General features: G+C 41.6%; 5 protein-coding genes across 5 annotated transcripts; 1 reads left to right on the top strand and 4 right to left on the bottom strand.

Annotated features, from left to right (window-relative positions):
- Positions 1-1461: 1461 nt before the first annotated feature.
- LOC310817770 (uncharacterized protein C6orf163 homolog) lies at positions 1462-3492 on the bottom strand. Its single transcript, XM_083688473.1, has 5 exons — positions 3136-3492; positions 2941-3035; positions 2730-2834; positions 2315-2517; positions 1462-2206 (listed from the first exon to the last, which is right to left on the bottom strand). The coding sequence occupies exons 1-5, from the start codon at positions 3320-3322 to the stop codon at positions 1807-1809; spliced, it is 990 nt and encodes a 329-aa protein (XP_083544599.1). The 5' UTR covers positions 3323-3492; the 3' UTR covers positions 1462-1806.
- Positions 3493-3630: 138 nt separating this feature from the next.
- On the bottom strand, positions 3631-4356 carry smim8 (small integral membrane protein 8). The gene is made up of 2 exons (XM_083688475.1): positions 4063-4356; positions 3631-3960 (listed from the first exon to the last, which is right to left on the bottom strand). Exons 1-2 carry the CDS (start codon positions 4189-4191, stop codon positions 3802-3804), a joined length of 288 nt encoding a protein of 95 aa, XP_083544601.1. The 5' UTR covers positions 4192-4356; the 3' UTR covers positions 3631-3801.
- Positions 4357-5717: 1361 nt separating this feature from the next.
- On the top strand, positions 5718-6425 carry gjb7 (gap junction protein beta 7; the record flags this gene model as incomplete). The annotated part of the gene is made up of 1 exon (XM_083688830.1): positions 5718-6425. The coding sequence occupies one exon, from the start codon at positions 5718-5720 to the stop codon at positions 6423-6425; it is 708 nt and encodes a 235-aa protein (XP_083544956.1).
- A 679-nt stretch (positions 6426-7104) lies between these two features.
- znf292b (zinc finger protein 292b) lies at positions 7105-22111 on the bottom strand. Its single transcript, XM_083688869.1, has 8 exons — positions 21929-22111; positions 17510-17664; positions 17123-17201; positions 16751-16886; positions 16418-16620; positions 15004-15140; positions 14667-14808; positions 7105-14482 (listed from the first exon to the last, which is right to left on the bottom strand). The coding sequence occupies exons 1-8, from the start codon at positions 22088-22090 to the stop codon at positions 7640-7642; spliced, it is 7857 nt and encodes a 2618-aa protein (XP_083544995.1). The 5' UTR covers positions 22091-22111; the 3' UTR covers positions 7105-7639.
- A 721-nt stretch (positions 22112-22832) lies between these two features.
- htr1e (5-hydroxytryptamine receptor 1E) lies at positions 22833-23969 on the bottom strand (the record flags this gene model as incomplete). Its single annotated transcript, XM_083689467.1, has 1 exon — positions 22833-23969. The coding sequence occupies one exon, from the start codon at positions 23967-23969 to the stop codon at positions 22833-22835; it is 1137 nt and encodes a 378-aa protein (XP_083545593.1).
- Between the last annotated feature and the right edge of the window lie 371 nt (positions 23970-24340).

Raw genomic sequence — 24340 nt, 5'->3', positions numbered from 1 at the left:
TACCTTATAACCAACACATAAATAAAGATCCACTTTATGGATCCACCATGTTGTCTACAGCTGTTGCTGTAGACAACATGAATACTAATAGGCATATGGCAAAGTCATGACCAAGACCCAATTTTACTCCTCCTCCTTCAAGCCTCCCATTCATGCAAAATGAAGATACCTCAAGGAGAAGAAGAGTTTCAGCGATGAACCTTGTAGTAGTAAGGGTGGCTTGCCTCAGGTCAGCCACAACTGAAACCAAACTCTCTTTCTCCAGTGTTTTACTATCAAAGCAAATGGGTATTAGTGAGGCTTATCATGATTTAGGCTACACTTTTACAACAGGTTTATGCAATAATCTTAAAACACACTAATCATCTTGAAAAACAAATGAATAGGTTACATACTTGTGTAAGCACAGAAAGTAGTTTATGAAGTCAACCACTTCTTCCTTGCTCAAATCTGAAGTTAGTTTGCAATGAGCATCAACAGGGAACATAACTAAAGGACATCCATGTTGATCAAAGGCACCTGTTCAGAAAATAAAATCAGCTGATTGTCAAGTGTTTTTGTACAATTAAATAGATTTCAGATTAACAGTAGCACACACTATGAAAAATGTGAATTGTAATACCAGGTAATAGTACTGCTCCCGAGTTCAACACATGATCTGCAGGCAACGGCAAGGAGGGGGAGGACCCTTGGAATTCTGGAAGGATTTGTGGGAAACGAATATTTACATTAAAAACATGCCTTGGAACTATTTCATACCTTTCTCCCCCACCCACTGGAGAAACCAGTCCAGCGAATTCCTCAACTTCTGCCTTAGCACAGCAAAAAAACAGTCTTGCTATAGCAGTAATCTTATTTGCAGATACATTTAACATATGAGGCCTACTTCGTATCAAACACAGACGTGCGTACGTAGAGTCTGACTAACATAACTTGTTGCAAATGTACTTGTTTATCAGCTGCACTTGACTCAATTGTACCTGTTGCGTGACGGCTCATCTTGGGTTCTCACAGCTCAGTTATCCATACGTTGTTTCTTCCTGTTATCCGCCGAAATAAAAAACGAGCAATTCAGGAACTATCCCTCTATGTTTTCCAAAGAAAACCATCGTAAATACAGCGTTCTCTATGAGAGTAGTTCAGAAAACAGACGTGGGATACTGGTTCCCTTGTTTCCGCCATGTTGCATCCATTCCGAAGCGTATCATACGGCTGAGCTGTCCTATTGAGTGGATGCGGAGCCCTAATTTATAACTTCAAAATTGGAGGGGGCGGGGAGAGATAACAAGAAAATGTGACAAGCATGTGTCGACGCCAATTTGTTTACTATAGCGGTTTCTTTTTCTGAGAATGCTCAATGCATGATCAGCCAACAAAGATAACAAAACAGGTTGACAAACAATCTGAAATAAACATACAGAGATTATTTCAAAGTATGACAACATTGCAATTCCTGGAGATGCATCAATTTCCGATTTATTTAGCTTTCTACATATGTATAAATACATCAGTGGCCTTTTCCATTACAGTAAGCTATGAACAAACAATACATTATACCTGAAATCGCAATTTGATCGTTAATTTGGTTACTGATCCACTATAGTGATCTGTCTCTAGTGGTATATCAGCCAACAATCCTGTATTGAAATTTATTTTCAGATATTATATAGACAACGAAGGACTGCAATTATTACACATTAGAGCAAATGTGGGGAATGACAGTATATTAAACAGTAGCACAGTTTCTCATGCATGTCTGTAACTTAAAGGCTGACTAATGAAGGGTCTTCATTTGGTTTTATTCATTCACTGCCTGTCAATTTTCTTTGATGGAAGGATAAAGTCAGCTTGGTCAGGCCTTAATTCTTTAAACTGCTGATTGATGAAATCTTGAAATGCTGCTCTGGTTTCCTCCAGGTCATCCATGTACACTTGCTTCTCAGCTATAGTGGTTCGGAGATCCCTAGAAGTCTTGTCTAGGAGAGCCTCCAGCTCCTTCTTAGACTTCTTCAGGGCAGTCAGTTCTGCCCTGTACCTCTGTTCTACTTCATTTAAGTTTTGTTGGGCAATCTCCTGCTCCTCCCTGCAGGTGTTCTCAATGTTGCCAGTGATGCTCATTGCCATCCAAGCCCCCACCTCCTCCAGAATCTCATCCTTCTTTTTACTGGCCACAAGCTTTGCATGCTCTGGTTTTAGCAGAAAGTCCCTTGTGAAATGATCACACAAAAGTGACCAATCATCACCAGAAAAAACACAATTTCTCTTCTATGAGCTTATTTTTAAATCAGCACCTTGATGTCATATGACTACAAACCTCTCCAGGATAGTGGCAACATGTGCAGTTGTTTGTTTCTCTTCTTTTCTAGTTCTCACAACACTACTGGCATGCCATTGGGCCATCTTCTCAATGGCCCCTCGGATCTCTTGAGAGGCTCTTTCCTCATTTCTCTTGCGCAGTTTCTCAATGTCAGACATGACCTGGCGCTTTGTTTTGATATCATACTCAACCAAAGTCTCCTGATTCAAGTACATAGAAAATACATTAAAGAAAGTTTTTTTTATTTATGATTTCATGGTAACACTTTGAACATTTTTGCATTACATACACACACATAGAATCCTATCCTCCATTATGGCAATTGTTGTGGGTTATAAGTAAAACAATTGTCATACCTGTGTTTAGTTTTTTGTTTTATAAACATGTAATACACAGTTGAGTCTCAACATACCTGCAAGTAAGAGTTAGCATTTTCAACTTTCTTCCTTAAAAGTGCTCTCTCCTTTCTGGCAAATTGAAGTGTCTGCAGCACTACTTTCTCAATTTCCAGATCAGCCTGAAAGTAATTATCATAAATATAAGCAGTTTATTCATACTAAATCCTATTAAATAGTATTGCAATTATTTGCATCCCAAATAATCACATACACAGGAGATGTTACCTTGGACCATGCTTCCTCAGAAGCAGCTTTGATACACTCATTCTTCTCTTTCTGAAACTCTGTGACGTAATACTGGTGTATGTTTTCTCCTATCTCTGGAAGTCAATGCAGTAGTGCAGTTACTCAAAAGCTGTTACACCATGCTATTGATTATTAGGACAATTCAAGCAGCTATCTAACTAGGTGTGGACGTACCAATGATGTTTGAGTGTGTACTCAGCTGCTTTAGTTTTATCAACGTGTCTCCATTCAATGCTGTGAGAGCCTGCCTCGTCGACTCTCGTTTTCTTGTAATGCGTCTGTCACCTCCTTTAGGCATAGGTTGGTTCAACGCTTTGCTGGTTCCGACGTTGGGTTTCCCATGGTTTAGAAAACTATCCATTTCAGGATTTCCAGTAGACCTGGCCTATAATGGCTGCATCGAGTCCCAGCCCAATCAAGCTACAGAACCCTGCAGCGCCAGAAATTGCCGTCTGTCAGTATAAACCAATTGAATATATGTGACTCCCAGTTCACGTGTTTGCGAAAAAAAAAAAATCCATTGTGATGTAGTTTAGAGCGCGAATGGCTCATTTCCATTTGACGCATATAGGCCTAGTTTGATGAGTGCCGTTTCAGCACTGCACTGGTCAGCTACATATGGTTCTAATATAACCATTTCTATGGTTATCTGCAAAAAAAAAAAAAGGATTCAGAATAACAAAGACTCTTTAATCATATTTTTTCATAAAGACAATCAAACTTTGGCCTTGATACATCTGTTGATCAGTGTTTAGGATATTCTTCACAATCTGATGTGATCCATCTGAAGATCTTCACGACTCTCCCCTTCACTGTCCCATATAAGTCTTTCTCCTAATATCAGTCCCATTTAGAAGTCTTTTTCCTCATGTATTTCTCCCCTTCGCTATCAATGGCTTCATACAACTGTTGATCGTTGTCTTTCATTGCGTGAAGGTAGCCCAGGTATCCCACGCACAAGGTAATTGACACCAGTCCAAAAGCCATAACAGGTTTGTTCTGCAAAACAATGCAAATTAGCATTAGAACTGCCAGCAAGAACAAAATGACCATCACTAGTTCTAGCTATAATGTGGGGGTTTACTAAAACGTTATCCTTACTGGTTTGATGAAGAGCTCGGGATTGATAGCACGGAAAAGCGTGGTTGTCTTCGCCCCTCTCAGCCCAGGGGTTCTGTAGCTCGGTGCTTTATGAGACTCCTTCCCACTTCCTGACTCCGGAGATGACATTGTCCAATTCTACTGGGAGATGAGGCACCTGTTTAACTCAAACGTACTGTACCAAGGAGAGCAAAGCTTGTGAATTAATGTTATTGATAGAAAACATTTCGAACGATCAACAATGTCTTGCACGCTCGCAAAGACAGTAGCGCTAACTAGCATGGGTTCGTTTGTTTTGAAAGTCAAAATGGTCAACGACTTAAAAGACTATGCAGTTGCACCTAAAAACGTGTTAACAGGAACTACAGAGCCATCGCGTGGCTGGAGAGTACACTGTGGTGAGAGCATTTTACACTGTGGTGAGAGCATTTTTGTTTTTACAATCATTGGGTGATCGTGGCAAATATGATCCCATTAATAAACTGGCCACGGTTTGTATGCGTTTTGTATACGATTCACTTTTTCATCAAGTTATATTACCAACTTATGTTATTTAGTGTCACTAGACCGGCAGGGGAAAAGTGAGCACACAATCAATTATTAATTGTAATAGGACACATATGCTAATAAAAGTTGCATGACACATTATGTAGCCATAAATATCAATAAACACCTATGAAGCCTTTAATTGTTTTAGCAATTAAATATACATTTAAATTGATTTATGTGCACTGCTATGATGGCACCGTTGGTGTAAAGCTGTCGACTACAGTACTGAAAAAGAAGAAGAAAAATACATTGGTAAAATAAACATATAAAACATTTCGTTGTATTTTTTTTTCCTGTTGGCCCATTGGCACTTTCGTCATTTCATTAACATGAACCTGAGATAATCGACTTATTTGTACAGGGTTGCTCTGCAACCGGTTATCCAATCCTCGTTACAGAAAAGGTGTGGTATCGTTGTCAGGTGTTTCACGTCCATCTACTGTAAAGAAGAAGGCATCGGTCAGTATCCGCTTTCTTTATCTAACAGATAATACTGAAACATCAACAGGTTGATCGGTGAGTTTCTTTCATTCCTCTTAATATGTATCTGTCTGTCTGTCTAGCGAGCTGTTGTGAAGCCTGTATTGTCTACTCTATCATTGCGCACTACAATTAAAGAAAGTTTTGTCTTGATCATACATTTAATCAATCAATTAATCATTTAACAAAATCATAATTCATGCATTTACCAATTAAAACTGTCTGATTTTGTAACCTATAAGGCAAACAAAACCCAAATATATTGTGGTATAAACCCAGAAAATATGCCTAGGCCCATGTAGCTGCTTTCAGCAACATGCAATAGTGCAACATCTGTGAATAGAAAAGGAACACAAAATGACTGCAACAAATTAGTTGTATTATGTGCCTTTCCTGCTGTTGCCATGTACACAAGAAATACAAGTGGGGAGAGGAATAGGCAAATACAAAAAAAAAATGAAAAGAAAGAAAGTATATATTGTTACTACAGAATAACTTATTTATCTGTTATTCCTAAGTGAATTTGATTTGTATTGTCAGTTCTGTAGCCAAACAGGTAATACATCATTTGTCTCTTTTTGCAACAGATTTTTCCTCATCCACAGGCACAATCAATCAAACAAAAGATGAACTGGGGGTTTCTGGAGAACATCCTGAGTGGGGTGAATAAGTACTCTACCGTCATTGGGCGAATTTGGCTCTCCATCGTCTTCATCTTCCGCATCCTGGTGTTTGTGGCAGCTGCTGAGCAGGTCTGGAAGGATGAGCAAAAAGATTTTGTCTGCAACACTCAGCAGCCTGGCTGTGAGAATGTGTGCTTCGACCACTTCTTCCCTATCTCCCAGATACGCCTATGGGCTCTTCAGCTCATCATGGTGTCTACTCCCTCTCTGTTGGTGGCACTACATGTGGCCTATCGTGAAAACAGGGAGAGCAGGCATGGGCGAAAACTCTACGAGGACAAGGGTAGGCTTGACGGAGGCCTGCTTTGCACCTATCTGGCCAGCCTTGTCTTCAAGACTGCCTTTGAGGTGGGCTCTCTCCTAGCCTTCTACTTCCTATACAGTGGCTTTGACGTTCCCAGACTACTTCGCTGCAGCATGAGCCCGTGTCCAAACACTGTCGACTGCTACATCTCCAAAGCCACTGAAAAGAAGATTTTCCTGTACATTATGGGCAGCACATCCATATTGTGTATTGTGTTGAATGTTTCAGAGATGCTGTACATTCTATCTAAACAGTGCTGGAAGTGCTTCAGCAAGCGGTACATCCTTGCAGAAGAGAGGGCTAATTGTCATTGTCACCCAGTTGTCCCAAACATCAACAACTCATGAACAAAAATACAATGACAGTAACAAAAATACGATGACTCACAGTATCCACCAACTACAGAGGGAAACCAACCAATACTTTCTTAATATAATAGATCTTTACAAAGAGAATTCCATTTTTTTGCAGTCACAGTGCCCAACCCACTCACTCACACATAATAGGCTGGGACCAGTCAGAGGCAGCCACAAGGCAGCAGCACCACTGAAGCAGTGTAGGGATTAAGTGCCTTGCTACAGGACATATCGACAGTGATTAGCATCTGAGATAGTGATGACAGTATCAAGTTGTGTTCCTTTATCAGATAGTGTTCACCTCTATGGAGTTAGGATTACATTAAGGAAGTGTTTAACATGGGATCCCTCCTCCCTTAAAATCTCATATCATAATACTGAGAATACTGAAAAACACTGTTCTGTGTGGTAAATTCAAAGCATGTTATGGTCTCTTTTATCTGAGCTGAGCTTCAGCTTTATTCCTTGTGCATTGCAGCTTTTGAATTAATGTCTTACATGTCTGGCCATTATTTAGGCTAATGTCTTGTTTTTATGAATGATTCAGCCAATTCCCACCCCAGTGCACTGTATTATTGCTACTGCTACAATGCAAAATGACACAATTTGACAAATTGCAATAAAAAGAAAAACAAGTAAAACACCAAAGCTGTAATAAAGTTGTTTTATCATATTTAACTTAATTAAAACTGCTGGTGGCAGTAGTTGATTTACAAAAAACAGTATGTACACACAACATTGTCTACAACTTAAATTTACAAGGCATGATTAACAAAAACACTCACAGACTATACACAACATCACATTCCATCTGTTTGGGCCATTTTCATGAAGTCCCATGGGGATCCTTAACACAACATAACGTGTTGTCATGTTTCCCTCTCAATTTTCAAATTTGTTTGCAAAGGCAATATAATGTGCTGGGAAGCTTCATAAATACAAACATGCTCTATTTATTAATTAATCCTACCCATGATACATATTATAAAATGTGTTCATTATAGGAGACAGGGGACTTTTACAGATAACAACTGGTATTCGTTTAGTTTTTAAAACAAAACTTTTACATAGTCCATCAAATAACTGAAGAAAAGCATTATTGTTTTGGGCACCAGTCTGCAGCAGGTTTGGACCCCTTCTTATCCTGAGTAACCATGTTTGAAAACATTCAACAGTCAATTAATACTAATGCAAACAAATGCAAACTATTTTTCTAATATCACTGTGGGTCGCATTTCCTGTAGCTGCTTCAGGAGAATATCAGCAACATCTGAATAGGCTCTGTCTACTACAATTTTCACATTGTTAAGTGATGTCAGCTTCTGAGGGTTACTGAACTCAAAGCAGGAGTCTTTTGAGTGCAAATATGCATCTGATCTTTTGCACAACACTTTAGCAGTTTTTAGTTGTATCCTCCTCAGAGAATGCTCAGACTGGTTGGATTCTTCCAAAAACTTCAAGAAGGACATTTCGAATCCCATGGGCTTAAAGGAGGTCAACGATACACCTTGATCAGTCATGTCCTCCTGGTTCAGGGCAGTGCTGGAGGAGGAGTCTGATCCATTATCTCCAGGGTAGGCTGCATTACTCCTAGTTGACCTAGACGCCCTTTTACCTTTGGTCAGTTTTTCAAGATGTAACTTTCGTGGGCGTCCTCTCTTGCGTCTCACTACCACAGAGCCATCCGATATAGTTTCTGAACTTTCATCATTTGATAGTTTGCCGTCAGACATCTCAGGGTTCTCAATATTCCTCCTTTTCCTTAAGCCAGGTTTTGAACACTCATACTCACTGCCATCTAGGCCTGTGTCTGTTGTATCCTCACTCTCTGATATCTCTGATGAGTTTTCTGACTTTGAGTCATCGCTCCTGGCTGAGCGATATCTATGTCTGGAGAATTTTTTGCAGAATATGAAGTGGCTCCTCTGCTCCTCTAGGTATCGTTCTGAGAGGCCATGCCCCATGTAGTGCTTCATGATGCTCCGTTCTGAACTAATGACAGACTCACAGCCCTTTATCATGCAGGGGTATTGCAAAGTGTATTTCTTAGTGCACATTGCAGACGCTTCCTCCTTAGTTTTCAAGGAGGGTTTTCCGAATTTAGTCCAATGATTGTTTTTTGACTTGTCACTTTTCTTTTTGTCACTCCCCCTCGGTGTAATTTTTTTGTTGCTCTCTATGTTTTCTTTCCCATCACTTGATTTAGTCATTTGGTAATGTGAATTCTTGGAGCAATGTTTCACACGCTCTTCACTTTTCTGTTGAAGTTTGTAAATGTCATGATGCTTTTTCATGGTATGTCTTAGCAGATTTGACTTTGTGGCATAGGCACGGTCACAGTCTTCAACATTACACCTAAACATCCCATCCACAGGTTCCATGTTGGAGAGTTTTACTTTGTTATGATCCTCTTCAACATGAGCAATATACTTCCAGAAAGCAGTGAATGATGCTGTACATGCTTGATGATCACAATGGAATCTGCCTAAGTGGATGCTAGATATGAGAGAACCTGCTTTATCCAGGCTGAATTTGTGAAGCTGGAGATAATGCTGCAAAAGGTTAGGAACATCTTGGAATACTCTTGAGCAGTCTCTAACTTGACATCTGAATTCAGTTACCTGCATGACCTCACCCTCTGGCTCCTCTATCTCTTCTTCCTCTTTGCAGTCCTTTGTCTCATCCTGTTCCTCATTCTGGTCGTGTTCATTGTTCACTTCAAACGTTGACAGAGCAGACTGATGTACAGCCCTATAATGGAGGATCAAATTATGCTGAATGGTAAAAGCTGCTACACATCCTTGATGAACACAGCGATATGGCCTATAAGGACTAAAAGCATCATTTCCATCTGACTTTTTCTCTTTCGTCTTCTTTGAAGTTTCAACTTTAATCTTTTCAACTTTAGGTTTCACCACTCTGTGCTTGCTGTTTTTAGGTTTTTCTTCTAAAGATGGGGCAACAATAGACTGAAGGGGACCTGACGACGCAGGTGCCATTAAAGCGGCCCTTGCTGATAATTGGCCTCCAGCTTGTTGACTATCTAAGTACTGAGTAGGAATTGAGGGCACTGGCACAGATTGTCCGTCTGACCATTGTTCTGCATTAGGACCCATCATTAAATGTTGTTGAGCCATTGTTGAGTCCTGTGCCTTCATTTGGTATCCAGACATTGTTGTTGGAGGAGCCCAAGTCTGATTCTGCAGGGGGATCCTCTGCACTGGCTGCGTTCCTATGGAGAGATGTTTATCATGAGATCTCATGGCAGGCATAATTGTGGAACTCTGCTGTTCAAAAGGCTGTGATGGGTATTCTTTTTTTATAACATCTTGGAGTGGATAATGATGTCCAATAGTCCCTGTCAGGGAATTAGGAGCAGTGACACTGTGAGCAGACAAAGATGGGTGTCCACCCCCACTTGGTTTATCCTGGTTATCAGCAAGTCCACCTGTGTTACCTAAATGTCGTTTTTTGTTTTGTTTTACAATTTCCTCAGGTGACAATTTGTGAGCTGTCTGATAATGAGCCCTAAGGTTTGAATTACGGGTAAAGGTCTTAGTACACATATGGCAGCAGAATGGGGCAAATTTCCCATGGTTTTTCTTCATTGAATGTATCATCTCATCAGTGTAGTTGTGAGTCTTGGTGAGGTGTTTCAAAACTGCATCTTTTGTCATGGCCCTGTAAGTGCAGTTGTCCATATCACAGGTAAATGGCTTCATAAAGCTTTCAGATATCTGTGAATCCTTCTCTGATGAGACATTAGGCCCAAAAGACTCAGTATCATTAGGGATATCATTACAGCTTGGTTTCATGGGGTAAGATGTTTGGGTAAAATCAACCTCTTTGTCTAGGTCCAGATTTTCAAATGCTGTCTGAATGGCCTTCATCCAGTGTGGTTGGTTTACAGATGTTAGAGTGGGGCCAAGATCAACATCATCTGCTACAATGCTGGGTGGAGCTGGTGCCTCATGGTGTTGAGAGGGAGCTTCTCTAAAATTAGTAAAACTCTGCATGGTTGCGGGTCTATTCATTTGGGCAGAGGGTGCAGATGTCATTCCTTTGTTGTTTATTTCCTGGACCTGTCCTGTAGTTGTTGCCTCAATCCTCTGGTAGGACTGGAGACTTTGAATGACTCCACACTGTTGTACAACACTGGTTGCTGGATTCAAGGACACTGGAGTCTTAGAAGAGGAATTTGTGTCCGTGCTGGTTGCATGAGATAAACTGCTTCTTCTTTGGAAGTCTCCAGCTAAAATCTGTTCACGCAATTTCTGCTTGACGTTCTGTTCAGTATTCTTTCTCTGCGTTTCACCTTGTTTGCTAGTTGATGTTGCTGGACTGTGCTGTGGTTCAGGTGCGGTCATCTGCAACAATGGGTTTGTAATAAGATTTTGCGCCAAACTGGCCATTGCAGCCAGAAGCCCATCATTGGAGAGTCCACCTAAATTGGAGGCATCAGAGTTCCTCTTGACCTCTTTAATTTTCATGAGTGTTTCAGTTCTGAGTAAATTATTGATATGGTCTGTGGGAAGACCATCTAGGGAACCAGCAGGGTTGTTTCCAACAAGCATCTGGGAGAGAAGTGGATCTGAGAAATCACTACTGCTTAACACAGGGTCACATGACTGAAGATAATCATCTCTGTAAGATATATTTTCTGTTTTTACCTGGATATTTCCTGTGTGCTGTATGACCGTGCTTTCTGGCAAACGTCCACCAGTTCCATAAGGACCACAAGGATTTTGAAATGTTGGCTGAGGAATAGCTGAGGGCTCAAACAGATTGGTAATATTTGCATTATCCATAATTTGTTTCAGAATCTCATCATTTTGTTCACCATCATTTGCATATGATGACACATTAGCTTGTGGATAAATGATATTTGGGAAACATTTTGAATCTAGTGGATCTCTGATCACTGATTGACAAGGTTTGTCCTTAAAAGCTTCAGTGGGATTATAATGTGAGGCTGGTGGAGGCTGCTGAGTATTGATCATTTGCTCTGAATTGAGAAGATCAAGAAATGATGTTGGTAAATCAGCAGTCAAGTCTGTCTCATCAAATGCTTTGCAGTGTGAACGCTTGGACAAATGACCTCCCAGTGATTTAGGGCTCTGAAATTCTCTAAAACACCTAGAGCAAATAAATTTCCCATCTTTGATAATGGCAGGCCATTTCGTTCTTTTGTTTCGCTTGACTTTTTTCGGATTTTCAGCATCATTTCCTGAGGTGATTGTGCCACCTTGAGTTACACCATTGCTTCTTGCCTGCAATGTATTTCTTGCTGGGGGTAATTGTGTTTCCATGTTATTCTGCATTCTGTCCCTGTAAGAGGGCAAAACAGGCTGCGGAACATTATCCATTGGTAATGGTTGTAGTATCTCTGATGGTCTTCCAATATTAGATCCCATCATATGACGGGATGGAATACTATGGCCCACTGCTCCACTGACAGCATCAATTTGTGGCATCCCTTGCATGTTTGAGGGATATACTTGGGAGGGGAAACAATTCGGAATCTGGTTGTTTACAGGTGTTGAATGCCATGGCAAACTAGGTCCGACAGGTGATTGCATTGGTTCAAATTGATTAGGAGGTTTTCCTAGCTGGGAGCGTACGATGGGATTTAGGATATTGTCCATTTGGTTTGGGAGAGTCTGGCTTTGAACAGCTGATGAATTGGAGGAGAAAGAAGCGAGGTTTGAGTTCGAGCACGTGTTAGGGTACAGAGGTGGATGGATGACATTCTGTCTCTGAATTCCTGGGACTGGGGCTCCAATACTTAGTTTTTTATTTGTTTTATTATTATTTTTCCTTTTAGAAAGTTTCCATTCTGTATAAAACTCTGGATGAACAGCTTTCATGTGTTTGGTAACACTCCTGTAAGAGCTGTAGTTACGAGTACATGTTTCAAATGCACAGTTGTGTCTCTCTTTTTCACTGTTGGATGGGGCAGGAGTGCTTGAGCATGGAAACTGTGTTATTGTATTCTCTGCCCTGCTACTAGTGGGTGGCAAAAGGGTTACTGATGGAGGAAGTGTTTGAGACATTGCAGTTGACATGTAATGAGAGTTCTGGCCTGCTGCTGACATGTTGTTGACACACATGTCTTGATGTTGTCCTGGTAGTGGCACTCGGCAGTCTTGGTATTTCCTAGATCCAGCATTTGCTTCTTTGGGCAACATCAGTTCCTGACCTGACAAAACATTTGGGTTTAGGGCATCAGGAGCACCTTGGTATGAAGCTAATGGGAGATTATGTGGTGTAAGAGCAGAGTGATCTCTATGTCTAAGTTGATTTGGGTCAGGCATATGTGCATTCATGGTAGTCTGAATCACAGAATTATCTGAATACGGGAGTTGTTGTGCTGGGTTATCTGGTGGCTCACTTTTAACTACAAAATGTTCATAGTCCAGCAAAAGAGCTTGAGAAGAGGCTAACATGCTCTCAATGGAGTGCTTCACACCAAAAGAGTTTGGTGGATTAGAAGTCTCGGCAGCAGAGTCCAACAAGTTTACATGGGAAACCTCCTCTGAGAGGGGAGCCTGACCAGAGAGCATCCCCTGGTTCAGCGAAAGAGGAATATCAGAATTTTGAACTTCTGCTTTTGTGACATGTTCCTCCTGGTGCAAATCCAACTGAGATTGAGAATGGAACACTTTACCACAGTCAGGGACTTTGCAGGTAAACGTTTTGTAATGCTGGGCCTCGTGGTCGTATAACTTGTATGCTTCATTGAAAATCTTCCCACAGCCTGGAAACATGCATCTGGCCTTAAATACAACATGTTCCTTTCTGTGTACAAGCAGTTCAGTGTTGGAGAGGAAGCTGGCCTTGCACTTCAACTGTATGCAAATGTAAGGCCTGACACCACAGTGCACTTGCAAATGATCATTGAGGTGAGTGACATTAACAAACTGCCGACGACAATACTGACAAAGCACCTTTTTGCTTTGCATTTCAAGAAAGCGCTTCGCCTCATCATTATCTCCATGTGCTTTCACATGAACAAGAAGATTTCGGAAATACTTGAACCCCTTTCTGCAGTTAGCAACAGGGCACGTGCTTTCCTCACTGCTTTCTGTCTTAAGCCCAGAGAGTTTGGGCTGAAATGTCTCTGTCTGATGCATCTCCCCATTATGTTCTTGAGAATCACTGTTTGCGCCATCTTTTGTCCAGAGCTGATTTTCTGTTTTAGCCTTCAGAGCTGCAATAACAGGGGCTGCTGTTTTTGGATTAGCCAATTTTTTATTTGTTTTCATTGCAGCTAGTCTCTCCTTGCATGATAGTTTTACGTGTGATGCTACATGTGGCTCCAATGTGTCCTTTGAATTAAAGGTCTCAGCACATATTGGGCAGCTATAAAGTCCATCTTTGTAATGAGTCTGTGCATGACGTACAATCCTGTGACCAAGAAACTCCTTGTCACATAACACACAGTACTGCATATACGCCTGCCAGTTTCTAAACCTGGCAGAGATGAAACCTTTCTCTCTCAGTTTCTTTGTTTCTCTGTTTTTCTGTCTTTTATCTGCGATCTCATTCAGTTCATTTGTAGTGTCTAGAAAGCATTCAGTGACATCCCGGAACCCTTCCTGATCCTGGGTTATATCCTCCTCCTCAGGGGCATCTGGGCTCTCACTGTCATTGAGCAAGTCAATAGATGACACAATGGAGGCCTCCTCACCCATAAGTGACAGGCAATGACGCTTCAATGTCTTCCAGTCCCAGAACTCTGGGTCAAAAGGCCATAGCGTCTTAAACACCAGCAGGAGCTCACAGCGTAGTGAGTTGGGCACAGGGAGATTTTCCTCCTCCAGCTTCTGGTCAGGTTCATTGTAGAGAGTCTCCACAGTGTAGTAGGAGTCCACCGTGGGCTCTAGTAAGAACTCTGTTAGTTGACAAGCCCGTTTCACCTCCAGATCAGTGGGCAACAAACAGGAGATGGTTTTGCAAATGGTGACCTTGGTGTTCCCGTCACTTGAGTCCATCTGTAAAGCCTGTATGCACATGTCAATGCACACTGGCAGTCCAATGTTGTCTATCTGTAAAAGAAACAAAAGGCATCAGATTCAATGAATCAATCACCGAATTTCAATGGATTGTAAATGCAAAAACAGTGCAAAGATAACAGTGTGAGCCCCAAATGTCAAACATCCTACTGTATTAAAATTATTATTAACAACAACAATAATACATCCAATGAGGAATATCTAGACAGAAACCTACCTCTGATTGAATGACCTTGATGAGAAAGAGGATGTGGAAGACTGTTTTGGACAGCAAAGACATCTGACGGCATCTGTCCAGGAAAGTCTGTTCCGATGACTCTAAGCGCTTCAGCAGTTTGCTCCAGAACAGGGTGAGCTCCCTGGAGAGGAGAGCGAGGGAAGACACAGTAATCACTGATGTAAGAACTGCACAAGATGGTAGAGATAATGATTTTGTCATGGAGCTATTCTAAAAGGAATGGTCAGTAACACAACATTCACATTCATTCATCTCATGTCAAACACAGAGATAGGAAGCTTTCAATAAGATTGGTTTCAATGCAATAAATGTTTACCAGGCACAATAAGTGTCTCCTTGTAGAAGCTGGCGAGTCAAAAAGGCAGTGCATAAGCTAAAGGCTCCCTTCTCGTCTCCCTCTGATTCCAGGTTACAAATCATCTCCAGTGCATCGCGGCAATCCACCTTGGAGAGCTGTGTAAAGAACCAAGAGAAGAACTTGACTTTGTTCCATGAATATTGTTTCTGCAAGATGTAATGTACACTGCTGTCAGTGTAAAACATATGTTTGGACTACAAGTAGACTACATGGATAATGAATTTGTAACATCAGGTATACAATCAGACAAATGTCACTCTTCACTGTACATCTGCAGCATTCAACCATTTCCTCATGTCTTAAAGGTCCTGTACAAACAGATCTTGCCAACTTTCAAAGTGTAAATTATGCAAGGTTATGTCTATATTTGTTTCCCCTTTCAAATTAACACACCCCAGACAATGCTAATTAATTTTTTAGGCCTTTTTTGTCAAATTGTCCCCTGGACAGCTTTTCAGATTCAGGGTGTGTCCTCTTAGGAATATATATGGGGTTCAGCAAATCTCTTTGAAACTAGCAATGGATTTTTGTGGTTGAAGGTGCGTCATTTGAAATTTACATGAAAACTAGATTGTTCAGTTAGCCGGCCAGATGAGCCAGTCTCATAACTCAAATTCCCATGAAACCAAACGGGTGCTTACCCGCAGCTGAGCAAACTTAACAGTGCATATAAATGCTTCTAAACGCGACTCCAAACCACATTAAGTAATGGTTTCTATTGCGTTTTCATGGTTTTGTAACAGCAGTGTCAGACCATTTGAGATAGATTGACTGCTGAAGCAACAGAGTGGGTGTAGTGGTGGAGCTATAGTCATCACTGACTAGTTGTATGTAACATTTTAAATTCTAAAACATCTAATCTGTACAAGTTAACATTAAATTGTAGTTTGTGTCATTAGTGACTTTATTAGTTATTTCAATTGCACAAGTCCTTCAAAATCTGCCATTTGATTTATTTCCATAAACCTTCTTTGATCACACTTGACATTAAGTTGCCCAATATCTGTGTAGTAACTCTGTAATTACTCTAGTAACACTGTAATTAACATACTGTTATTATAGTACCGTAATAGACAAGTAGTTTGTGTTATTACACAAGTGGAATAAGGACTGTTCCCATGTAATAACCTAATAACTACCATATATGAAGTGACATGTTTATAGAATTAAATGTTGTTACGACAGTGTTTATAGGTGCAACTCAATTCAGTGTTACTCATTTTTCTGTGTAAATCTTTCCCATGGAATAGTCTGCCCTCTAGTGGATGATATTCTCAATACATTCTCAAAAAAAAAGCAATAGAGAAACAGAACACTAAGGAACTGTATGATAACACTGAGGCTGGACTGCTGTAAAACAACGACACCCTACCTCCTCCATTAACGGTTCCTGTGCTGAGACAGGACACAGACAGACAAGGTACATCTGCTTAAAGTGTCCCTTTCCTTCAAACTCAGGATACTCTGCACACGCCTTTGCCAGCAGTGCAGCCTTCTCCAAGTGGTTCTCCTTGATAAGGTGCTTTAATCTCATCTCCAGCAGAATGGGTCCCTCCAGCTCAAGGAACTCATGAACTAAAAGAGAAGAGGGATAGCTCAGAACAAAACTATGTGGTGTAAAATGCTGTTTTGAATGTCAATAAGCCAAATGGATTTAAAAGAATGACAACCATAAGAAAATAATTATAATAATGATAACACTCACCTTGATCTGTTTGTGGCATTTCATTAGAGAGAAGGCTGTGCAGTGTGCTGTTGGTCCATATGCCAGTCTCCTGGGCCACAGCAGACAGCAGGCGCAGCTGTGTGATGCCATTCTCCTGTAGCTGGGAATGGGCTGACTGCACAGATAGGAACCAGTCAATAAGGCTACTCTTAACACTTCAAGTCTGACAACAATAACAACAACAACAACAACAACACAATAACATTGAGTGCCAAGAGGTGGTTTAAACAAAGTGCATCCATGCAATGCACACTTTACTTATCTCAATAGGTTGGTTTGGTTAAAAGATCATTGATTGAATGAAAAAAATATATTTATTTATTTTCTACAAGATATGGTTATGAAGTTTACCTGGACAGATGAACTGAACTCCTTCCAAAAGGCATCTGGGACCTGTTCTGGCAGCGAGAGCAACAGCTCCACACAACTCCTGCACAACAAAATGAACCAAAACAACTCATCTCTGAAGGATACCTGTATGTAACTTGTACATTGCCTTAAATATGATCATCTGAAGCATAGTGACTATGCATAGGAATTATTCAGAATTATATACAGCAAAAACAAATCGCGTTACCCAAAACTAATGTTACAGTTTGTAGAGTAGCCTACAGTACATGCAAGGCAATAATATAATGTTAACAACAATAAATGTAGGCTAACTGATTTAATGTGATGTACATGATGTTTCTCGAACAGGCTGTAACCATCAAATCAATCGCCACCAGCAGTACTCACAGTGAGAGCCTTTCCAGGACAAGGGGGACATTTTCACACTGGGAAGAGAGGCAGGGGGAGGCATGGGCATAGCTCAGCAGGGCCACTGTGTACACCTCCACTAAAGGCAGTGGATCCTCTTCTATCTTCCATCGGCCTGCATACTCCACCAGAGTCTACACAGGGGGGGGGGGGGGGGGGTTACTCACACACAGATTGACGGTTTTATTTTGAGTAAAGAATGATTTTCAACAGAGAACTAAAATAGAGTGCAGTGAAACAAAAAGTGTAGAAAGTGTAGAAAGGACTGGAGGGGGAAGCCCTCATCTGAGGACCACAAGACCAGATACCACCATCCATGGACACCCTCCCTGTCCCTGGACAATCTCCCTGTCAGGCTACTCTGCTCTACTTTGATAGAATTATAAATAGGGTATTAATGGATAAATCTGATTTTGGCTATTTAGGAAAAAGCATTCCTTTTCATGACATTTTTAATGACAACCTATCGGCTGTATCACAGAGAGTATCCTGACCAGCTGTATCACCGCCTGGTACGGCCCTTGACCGTAAGGCTCTTCAGAGGGTGGTGAAATCGGCCCAGTACATCAGCCGCAAGCTACCTACCATTCAGGACCTCTATTCTGAGAGGTGCAAGAGGAAGGCTAGGAAGATCATCAGGGACCCCAGCCACCCCAACCATGCCCTGTTCTCTCTGCTACCTTCTGGCAAAAGGTACCGGAGCATCCAGACCAGTCCAAGGAACAGTTTCTATCCACAAGCCATAAGACTGCTCAACTGGCAGTCACCTCGGCCTCGAAACTCCTAACAATCATTCGCACAAGTTACGTCAAAACTGGGCCAAGGTTAAATATAGATATAAATATAGATACGATATCATATGACATGAGCATACGAACTATGGAAGACAATGTACAAACAGTATTGTTATTATTACTAGCAGACCTATTAGTGGAATTATTCACCAACTCCTGGCACATATCTGAATGTATGCATGTATGCATGCATGCATGCTTGACTGCAATTCGTCTCGGCCCCTGGGTGGCCCCCTATCACAAACCTGGTCGTCAAAAAAGCCTGCAGTACATACGCAAGGTCAAGGAGAGTTCACTCTGGTGGGAACTCCCTATTTTGCTGGGACATGACCCTATTTGACCCATAAAAGGTACAGTACTACAGAGCTAGAGAGACCCAAGGCTTACTCAATCCCAAAACCTTAACTCTGTTGACCTACTGTTTTAGTTATCAATAATGTAACATACGTATGTGAAATACATTTTTCATACAGTATTGACCATAATATCACACGGAATTATAAATATTTTGTTGTTTGTTTGTTGTATGTTACAGAGCCAACAAAACAAGGTACTGTAACAAAAGAAATGCTACTTAAATGTTGAGCAAACAGGGCCTATTGTTTTTTCCCATTATGGTTTTCATTATGCCAGACTTCATTAGAGAAGCTTGCCAGGCTGTTCACCTGCAGGGGAGATGTGCACAGAGGTGAACTGAGCCGTGCACAGATAGCTCCATTAACGGAGTACTTTCTCCTCACAAGAAAGTACACTGCAGACAAACTGATCCCTAACATGCTGCAAAACCCTCCAACAGCAGGCTGACTGAAGAAATCAATGTGCTGTTCACAATAGGAGGCATTGTGGTTAAGAAAAAACACACCTGTGCCAATACAGTACATGCATGTGCATCTTGGATAGAATCGGTCCAGCCCTTACACTTTCTGTCTCTCTCTGCAGGTGTATGACAGCTTCTAAGCCTATTTGATTGGCTGGGCTCTCAATCGGCACAAACACCTGTAAGCAACATGACATAAAGAAGCTATCAGTGCAATCCTGCAGTCCACATGGACCTTGATGGAAAGAGAACAGTGCTACACCAACTCAGCCACACACATTGACTAGTTTGATGCTCTATTTTTAGAATATACTGTTGGCATCTACGTAATGCATCAGACATCCTCCTGCGAGACATATCACAGCTGTCACATCATAGCTCAGGTCAAAGGTCACAAGTATTTTATTTCATTGTGAGCTGAGTGCCATAAGCTGTGACTGGGTTGGGATCTACCCTGCTGTCTACACAGTCCCTATAAAACATATCACACTCAGTAGACACGACAGTATATCAAATGCACTAGCTACCAACGATAAATTCTAGCTTGTCATTTCACCTCTCACCATAAAATTGAAAAATGAGGACTGTCATATGTTTTGGATGAGAACAGCAATACAAAATTATAACTAGGCCTATATTAGATATGTCATCTTTTTTCTAACTCATCTTACTGTGGCTATGATGATGACTTTCCTTAAAGAGTCCATGAGTGAGGGGAGCTCACACAGACAAATACACAGAATCTTACTATTCATCCCTCCATATTTGAAATACGCCTAGGCCTAATTAGAGGAGAGAGGAGGAGGTGGTTGTGGGCAGACAGACATCTGGTGGCTCATTGCCAGTCCTCACAGACTAACTGCACTGTTGGCTCATACATATTCATCACGCTCCACGGCATGCAGTGACCAGGGGCAGCAGCGCGTCTCAAATGTATCTCCAGACAACACAGTATCCTGACCAAGGTTGGGGGAGGTGACTGACATCACTCTGCTGCATGGCTGGCTGGCAACACCACAAATGAATAGGCAGTCTGCAGAGATGCAGCACAGTGTGTCTAGGAACCCAGCCGGACTCCAGGGGAAAGAGATTTTATTTTTGAGCATCATCCCACCAAGGTGCACAGTGCAGCTGAGCATGAAAACACAGTGGCTCCCACTGCAGAGGAAAATGCTAAACAAGTCATTTGCAAAATGACTCACTCTAATAAATCATCGACAGGACTTATGTAGACTTATTTAGAAAACAATACTCTAAACACAATGTGCTTCCAAATGAGACGCTGATTTCAGTGCGAGGATGAGGAACAACACACATCCTCCTACACATCTAAAGGACAGTCATTGCCTCTGGCCACACATATTCACACATGCTTGACGTTACACTGCTACTGTACAACGACTGCATCATCAAAGACTGAACTTCCTCGATAAGATGTTTCAAACAAAGATAGCATAACCCAGCATGCTGATGATATCTGCTACTACTGCTTCGTCCTCTATTCACTACTTTAACAATATTCACCCTTCACTTTGACCATAGACAGAACTCACAAGTCAGTTCCTCAAATGTAAACATATAGACTAGCCTGTAAACAAACATTAACAAATGGTCAGTTTAAAACTGGATGCACTCCTGCATGGACACAACATGGCTTCTTTAGTATTTCAAGCCTGGCCACCTCACGTTATCTACAGGATTCTATTCTCAGGTCCATCATTATAATTATATATAATGCCTATAAAATGTAACAGACAGGTGAGCATTACATGTCATGACTTACTACACTATTTTATTTTATTTTTTTGTAGCATATCTGGGGGAACAATTCATGACTCACAGATCTTATATGAAAATAACATAAAATCCTCAACTGCAAAATAAGATTTCTGTGAAGTGGCACAGACATCAATAAGGATGGTATTTTCATCTGTCAGCTTATCACCATGGCTAGCCAGAAATATGGGTCAGTAAACCACTGCGAAATTGTTAAATAACAGGATGAACCTGCTGCTGAGGTGCAAATAGCCTCCAACCACCTACCATGGGGGGAGGTTCACTGATGGGACAGGATAATACTGTAGTAGCTCCCATTAAAAATGTTATTTGGATTTGATAATAACCCCTCAAGTAATGTCAATTTTGGACAAGTAGCAGTAGTCTGACTGTACACAAAATAAAACGAAATAACCTAGAGGGCTGAGGTGCAACGTGTGAGGCGTGTGTGCAAATTCGGAACAAAGCCAATGTAACTAGCTAATATGGACATTAACACCTCTGCATATAGATGGGGCTAGCTCATTAGCTGTCAGCTGGGACAGGCATTGATATCACCGGAACTGTCAAGGGGCGTCCCTGCCTGCATTAGCTAGCTAACGTGCCAAGCAGAAATGACAAAGCAAAGGATAACCTCTTCCACGGCCCATCAATGGTAATTCAATCAAATCTGCACACTCCCTATCTTTACTTATTATGGGAGAGCGCTTAGCTAGCTAAACAAGCAGCAGCGACGCGGTAGCTAGCTAGCTTCGTTTGTCGCGTAAATGTCACACTCACTGATCAGCTGGCACAAGCGTTACATGATAAGTAACGTCTGCTTATTCATAACATACAACAATACTGCTCCTATCGATCATGTCAAACCCTTTCCCCAACGCAGATATACAGTAGCTGAGAGGGCCATCAAGCTACTTAATAATGTCCGCTAGCTAGCTAGCTTGACAGCTGAGAGGGGTTGTTTGGTTACGGACAGGACTCACAGAGAAGACAGCGAAAGATACAACTAACCTGACAGAAATCTTGGCAATACTGAGAAGAGGACAGGGCTGGAGAGTCCGTATTGTCCTTCAACACATTTGCTAATTCGTGCAATCGTTCTCTGAGTGCCCCAATCGTTGCACTGGTACCGCTCTGTGCGCAGCGGTCTTGCTCGGCCTCCTCGTCCGCCATCTTCACACCCGACTCCGTCGCGTAGGCTACCACTGCCGCGTACGCAGACAGCATGTGACCAAAAGCGCAGTATCAACAAATGCCACCTGCTGTCATTCAGTGTAGACGTGGTATGCATTTACCTTCTTTGTGTTTTAAGTGGCTCAACAGCTGCAGCTCAAAACTACCGGAGAATTCATATCGATTATTATTATCATGACATCAAACTTATATCGCCAGACCTATAAAACAAAATCAATAGAGATAGAACTGTTATATATTTATTACAAAATGTAGTGTCAATTATTTACACTTCAAAATGTAGAAATTGATTTGAACAATAATCAATGGTCAATTATTAATAATCAGTAATCTTAGATTATTAACCTTAATCAATAATAATGCTATCCTTTTTTCACATGAGTTTAAAAGTTTGAGCTCAGTTCTATGTTTGGATAAAAAAATATGTCAATAATCCCTCTCATAGCATGGGGCGGAATGTCTCAGTCAGATCGTAGACAACAAGTCCATCATGACTTTTTTAAAGATTTTTGTGTATAGCAAGCTGCATTCTACCTCCTATGAGCCATTGTGATAATTATTCTTGCTAAAATGAGCTTGAGCTGCAAGGAAAACAAGCAACACTATTTGTTTACACTTTTATTTAGAAAAGCACAACATCACACCGGTCACATAGGAAAATGACACACTGCATATTCCTGCATACATTCCCTGTTTGGGCAATATGTTAAATCTAGGAAACCTATGCATGCTCCTTTCGCTTGAGCAGTTTCTTAAAGGCTAACTTGAAATCATCATTGAAGCTAGTGTAAAGGAGAGGGTTGATGAATGAATTGATGTAACCAAGCCAGGTTAGAAAGTCAGACACTTGGGGAGAGGGATTTAAGACTTGTAGTCCCACAAGGAGCTCCTTCACAAAGAAGGGCAGCCAGCAAAGGATGAAAGCACCAAGGATGAGGCCCAGGATTCGTGCTGCCTTCCTCTCACGGGAGGTACAGATCTGGTTCCGCTCATCTGTCACCTCCATCTCTGTCTCAAAAGGTGGGATACGGATAGTGACATTGAGCCTGTCAAACTCCATAGTGGGATCTATCGTGCTCAGGTCTGATATGCAGAATGTGTGTGTCACACGGCAGTGGTTGAGGGAGTTTTGGCTGTCCGTGCTCCGGCTGCTCAGGTGACGTGAGGAACCTCGCTTCTGGTAGAGTGTCTTTGCTGCATTGAAGATCCTATAGTATAAGATGAGGATGAGGGTCATAGGGATGTAAAATGCCCCCAAAGTGGAGTAAATGGTGTAACCCACATGGTCATGTTCAATGACACACTGTTTAGGGCCACTGCTCCCAGGCCTGTGTCTCCAGAAGAGGGGTGGAATGGATATAAAGACTGAGATAACCCAGGCAATGCCAACCATGACAGCTGCACGGCGGGCTGACCTCTTACGGGCATACTCAATGGCCTTAGTGATAGCCCAGTAGCGGTCCAGCGCTATGACACACAGGTGCAGAATGGAGCTGGTGCAACAGGTCATGTCCACGCTCAGCCATGCCTCACACACCACCTGGCCCAACGACCAAGTCTCAGTGGTGATGTAGAGTATGCTGATTGGCATCACCAGGACAGCTACTAGAAAGTCAGTGATAGCCAGGGAGCAGATTAGGTAGTTTGCGGGCAAGTGCAGCTTCTTGGTGGTACAGATGGCTGCAATGACAGCGCCGTTGCCCAGAGCAGTGAGGAGGGTAAGAATCACCAGCAGAACTACCACTACAACCATCCTATCTGTGAGCACTGACACTTGGAGAGTGCTGGTAGGGGCATCTGTGCAGTTTGTGATGTTGGTGCCTGTGAAGAAATCTCCAAGGTATCTCTCCATCTCCATCCCCGGGCAGAGCCAGCTCTCCCCCTCTCTCCCAGGGACACAATCCACACTAAGGGTTAGTAGTCATCCTGTAACAGACAAAATAGACACAGGCTTACATATTACAAAGTGCATCCTTGTTTACATGTTCAAGCTGAAATTATACAATGTCACAATGAACCTTGGGAAATTTACAGTATGATACTTTACGTTAATTGGAAAATATCATAAAATCATAAAAAAATGTGGAGGGCACAGTTTATAGTTAAAGTCGTCTGTGTTTGTCACCAGCCTAATAATCTATGGAGCTCTCCTTGTTATTAAAGGATATAATTAAATTGAAAAATGGTACATAATCACGGTAGAATAGGAGTCAGAGGCAGTTTTTGTGC

The sequence above is a fragment of the Argentina silus genome (assembly GCF_951799395.1).
Source record: "Argentina silus genome assembly, chromosome: 17".
Lineage (NCBI taxonomy): Eukaryota > Metazoa > Chordata > Actinopteri > Argentiniformes > Argentinidae > Argentina > Argentina silus.
Note: the sequence above shows the minus strand (reverse complement) of the source record. Positions and strands in the feature narration are given on the sequence as shown.

What these genes read in the sequence shown, in the direction of transcription:
- LOC310817770 (XM_083688473.1), bottom strand. Translation starts at nt 3,322, where the DNA reads ATGGATAGTTTTCTAAACCATGGGAAACCCAACGTCGGAACCAGCAAA. An exon ending in ATGCTAACTCTTACTTGCAG is followed by an intron (nt 2,518 to 2,729) that starts GTATGTTGAGAC and finishes TACTTGAATCAG; the next exon opens with GAGACTTTGGTTGAGTATGA. An exon ending in GTTGCCACTATCCTGGAGAG is followed by an intron (nt 2,207 to 2,314) that starts GTTTGTAGTCAT and finishes TCATTTCACAAG; the next exon opens with GGACTTTCTGCTAAAACCAG.
- smim8 (XM_083688475.1), bottom strand. Translation starts at nt 4,191, where the DNA reads ATGTCATCTCCGGAGTCAGGAAGTGGGAAGGAGTCTCATAAAGCACCG. An exon ending in CCGAGCTCTTCATCAAACCA is followed by an intron (nt 3,961 to 4,062) that starts GTAAGGATAACG and finishes ATTGTTTTGCAG; the next exon opens with AACAAACCTGTTATGGCTTT.
- znf292b (XM_083688869.1), bottom strand. Translation starts at nt 22,090, where the DNA reads ATGGCGGACGAGGAGGCCGAGCAAGACCGCTGCGCACAGAGCGGTACC. An exon ending in AATGCCACAAACAGATCAAG is followed by an intron (nt 16,621 to 16,750) that starts GTGAGTGTTATC and finishes CTTCTCTTTTAG; the next exon opens with TTCATGAGTTCCTTGAGCTG. An exon ending in GGAGACACTTATTGTGCCTG is followed by an intron (nt 14,809 to 15,003) that starts GTAAACATTTAT and finishes TCTCCTCTCCAG; the next exon opens with GGAGCTCACCCTGTTCTGGA.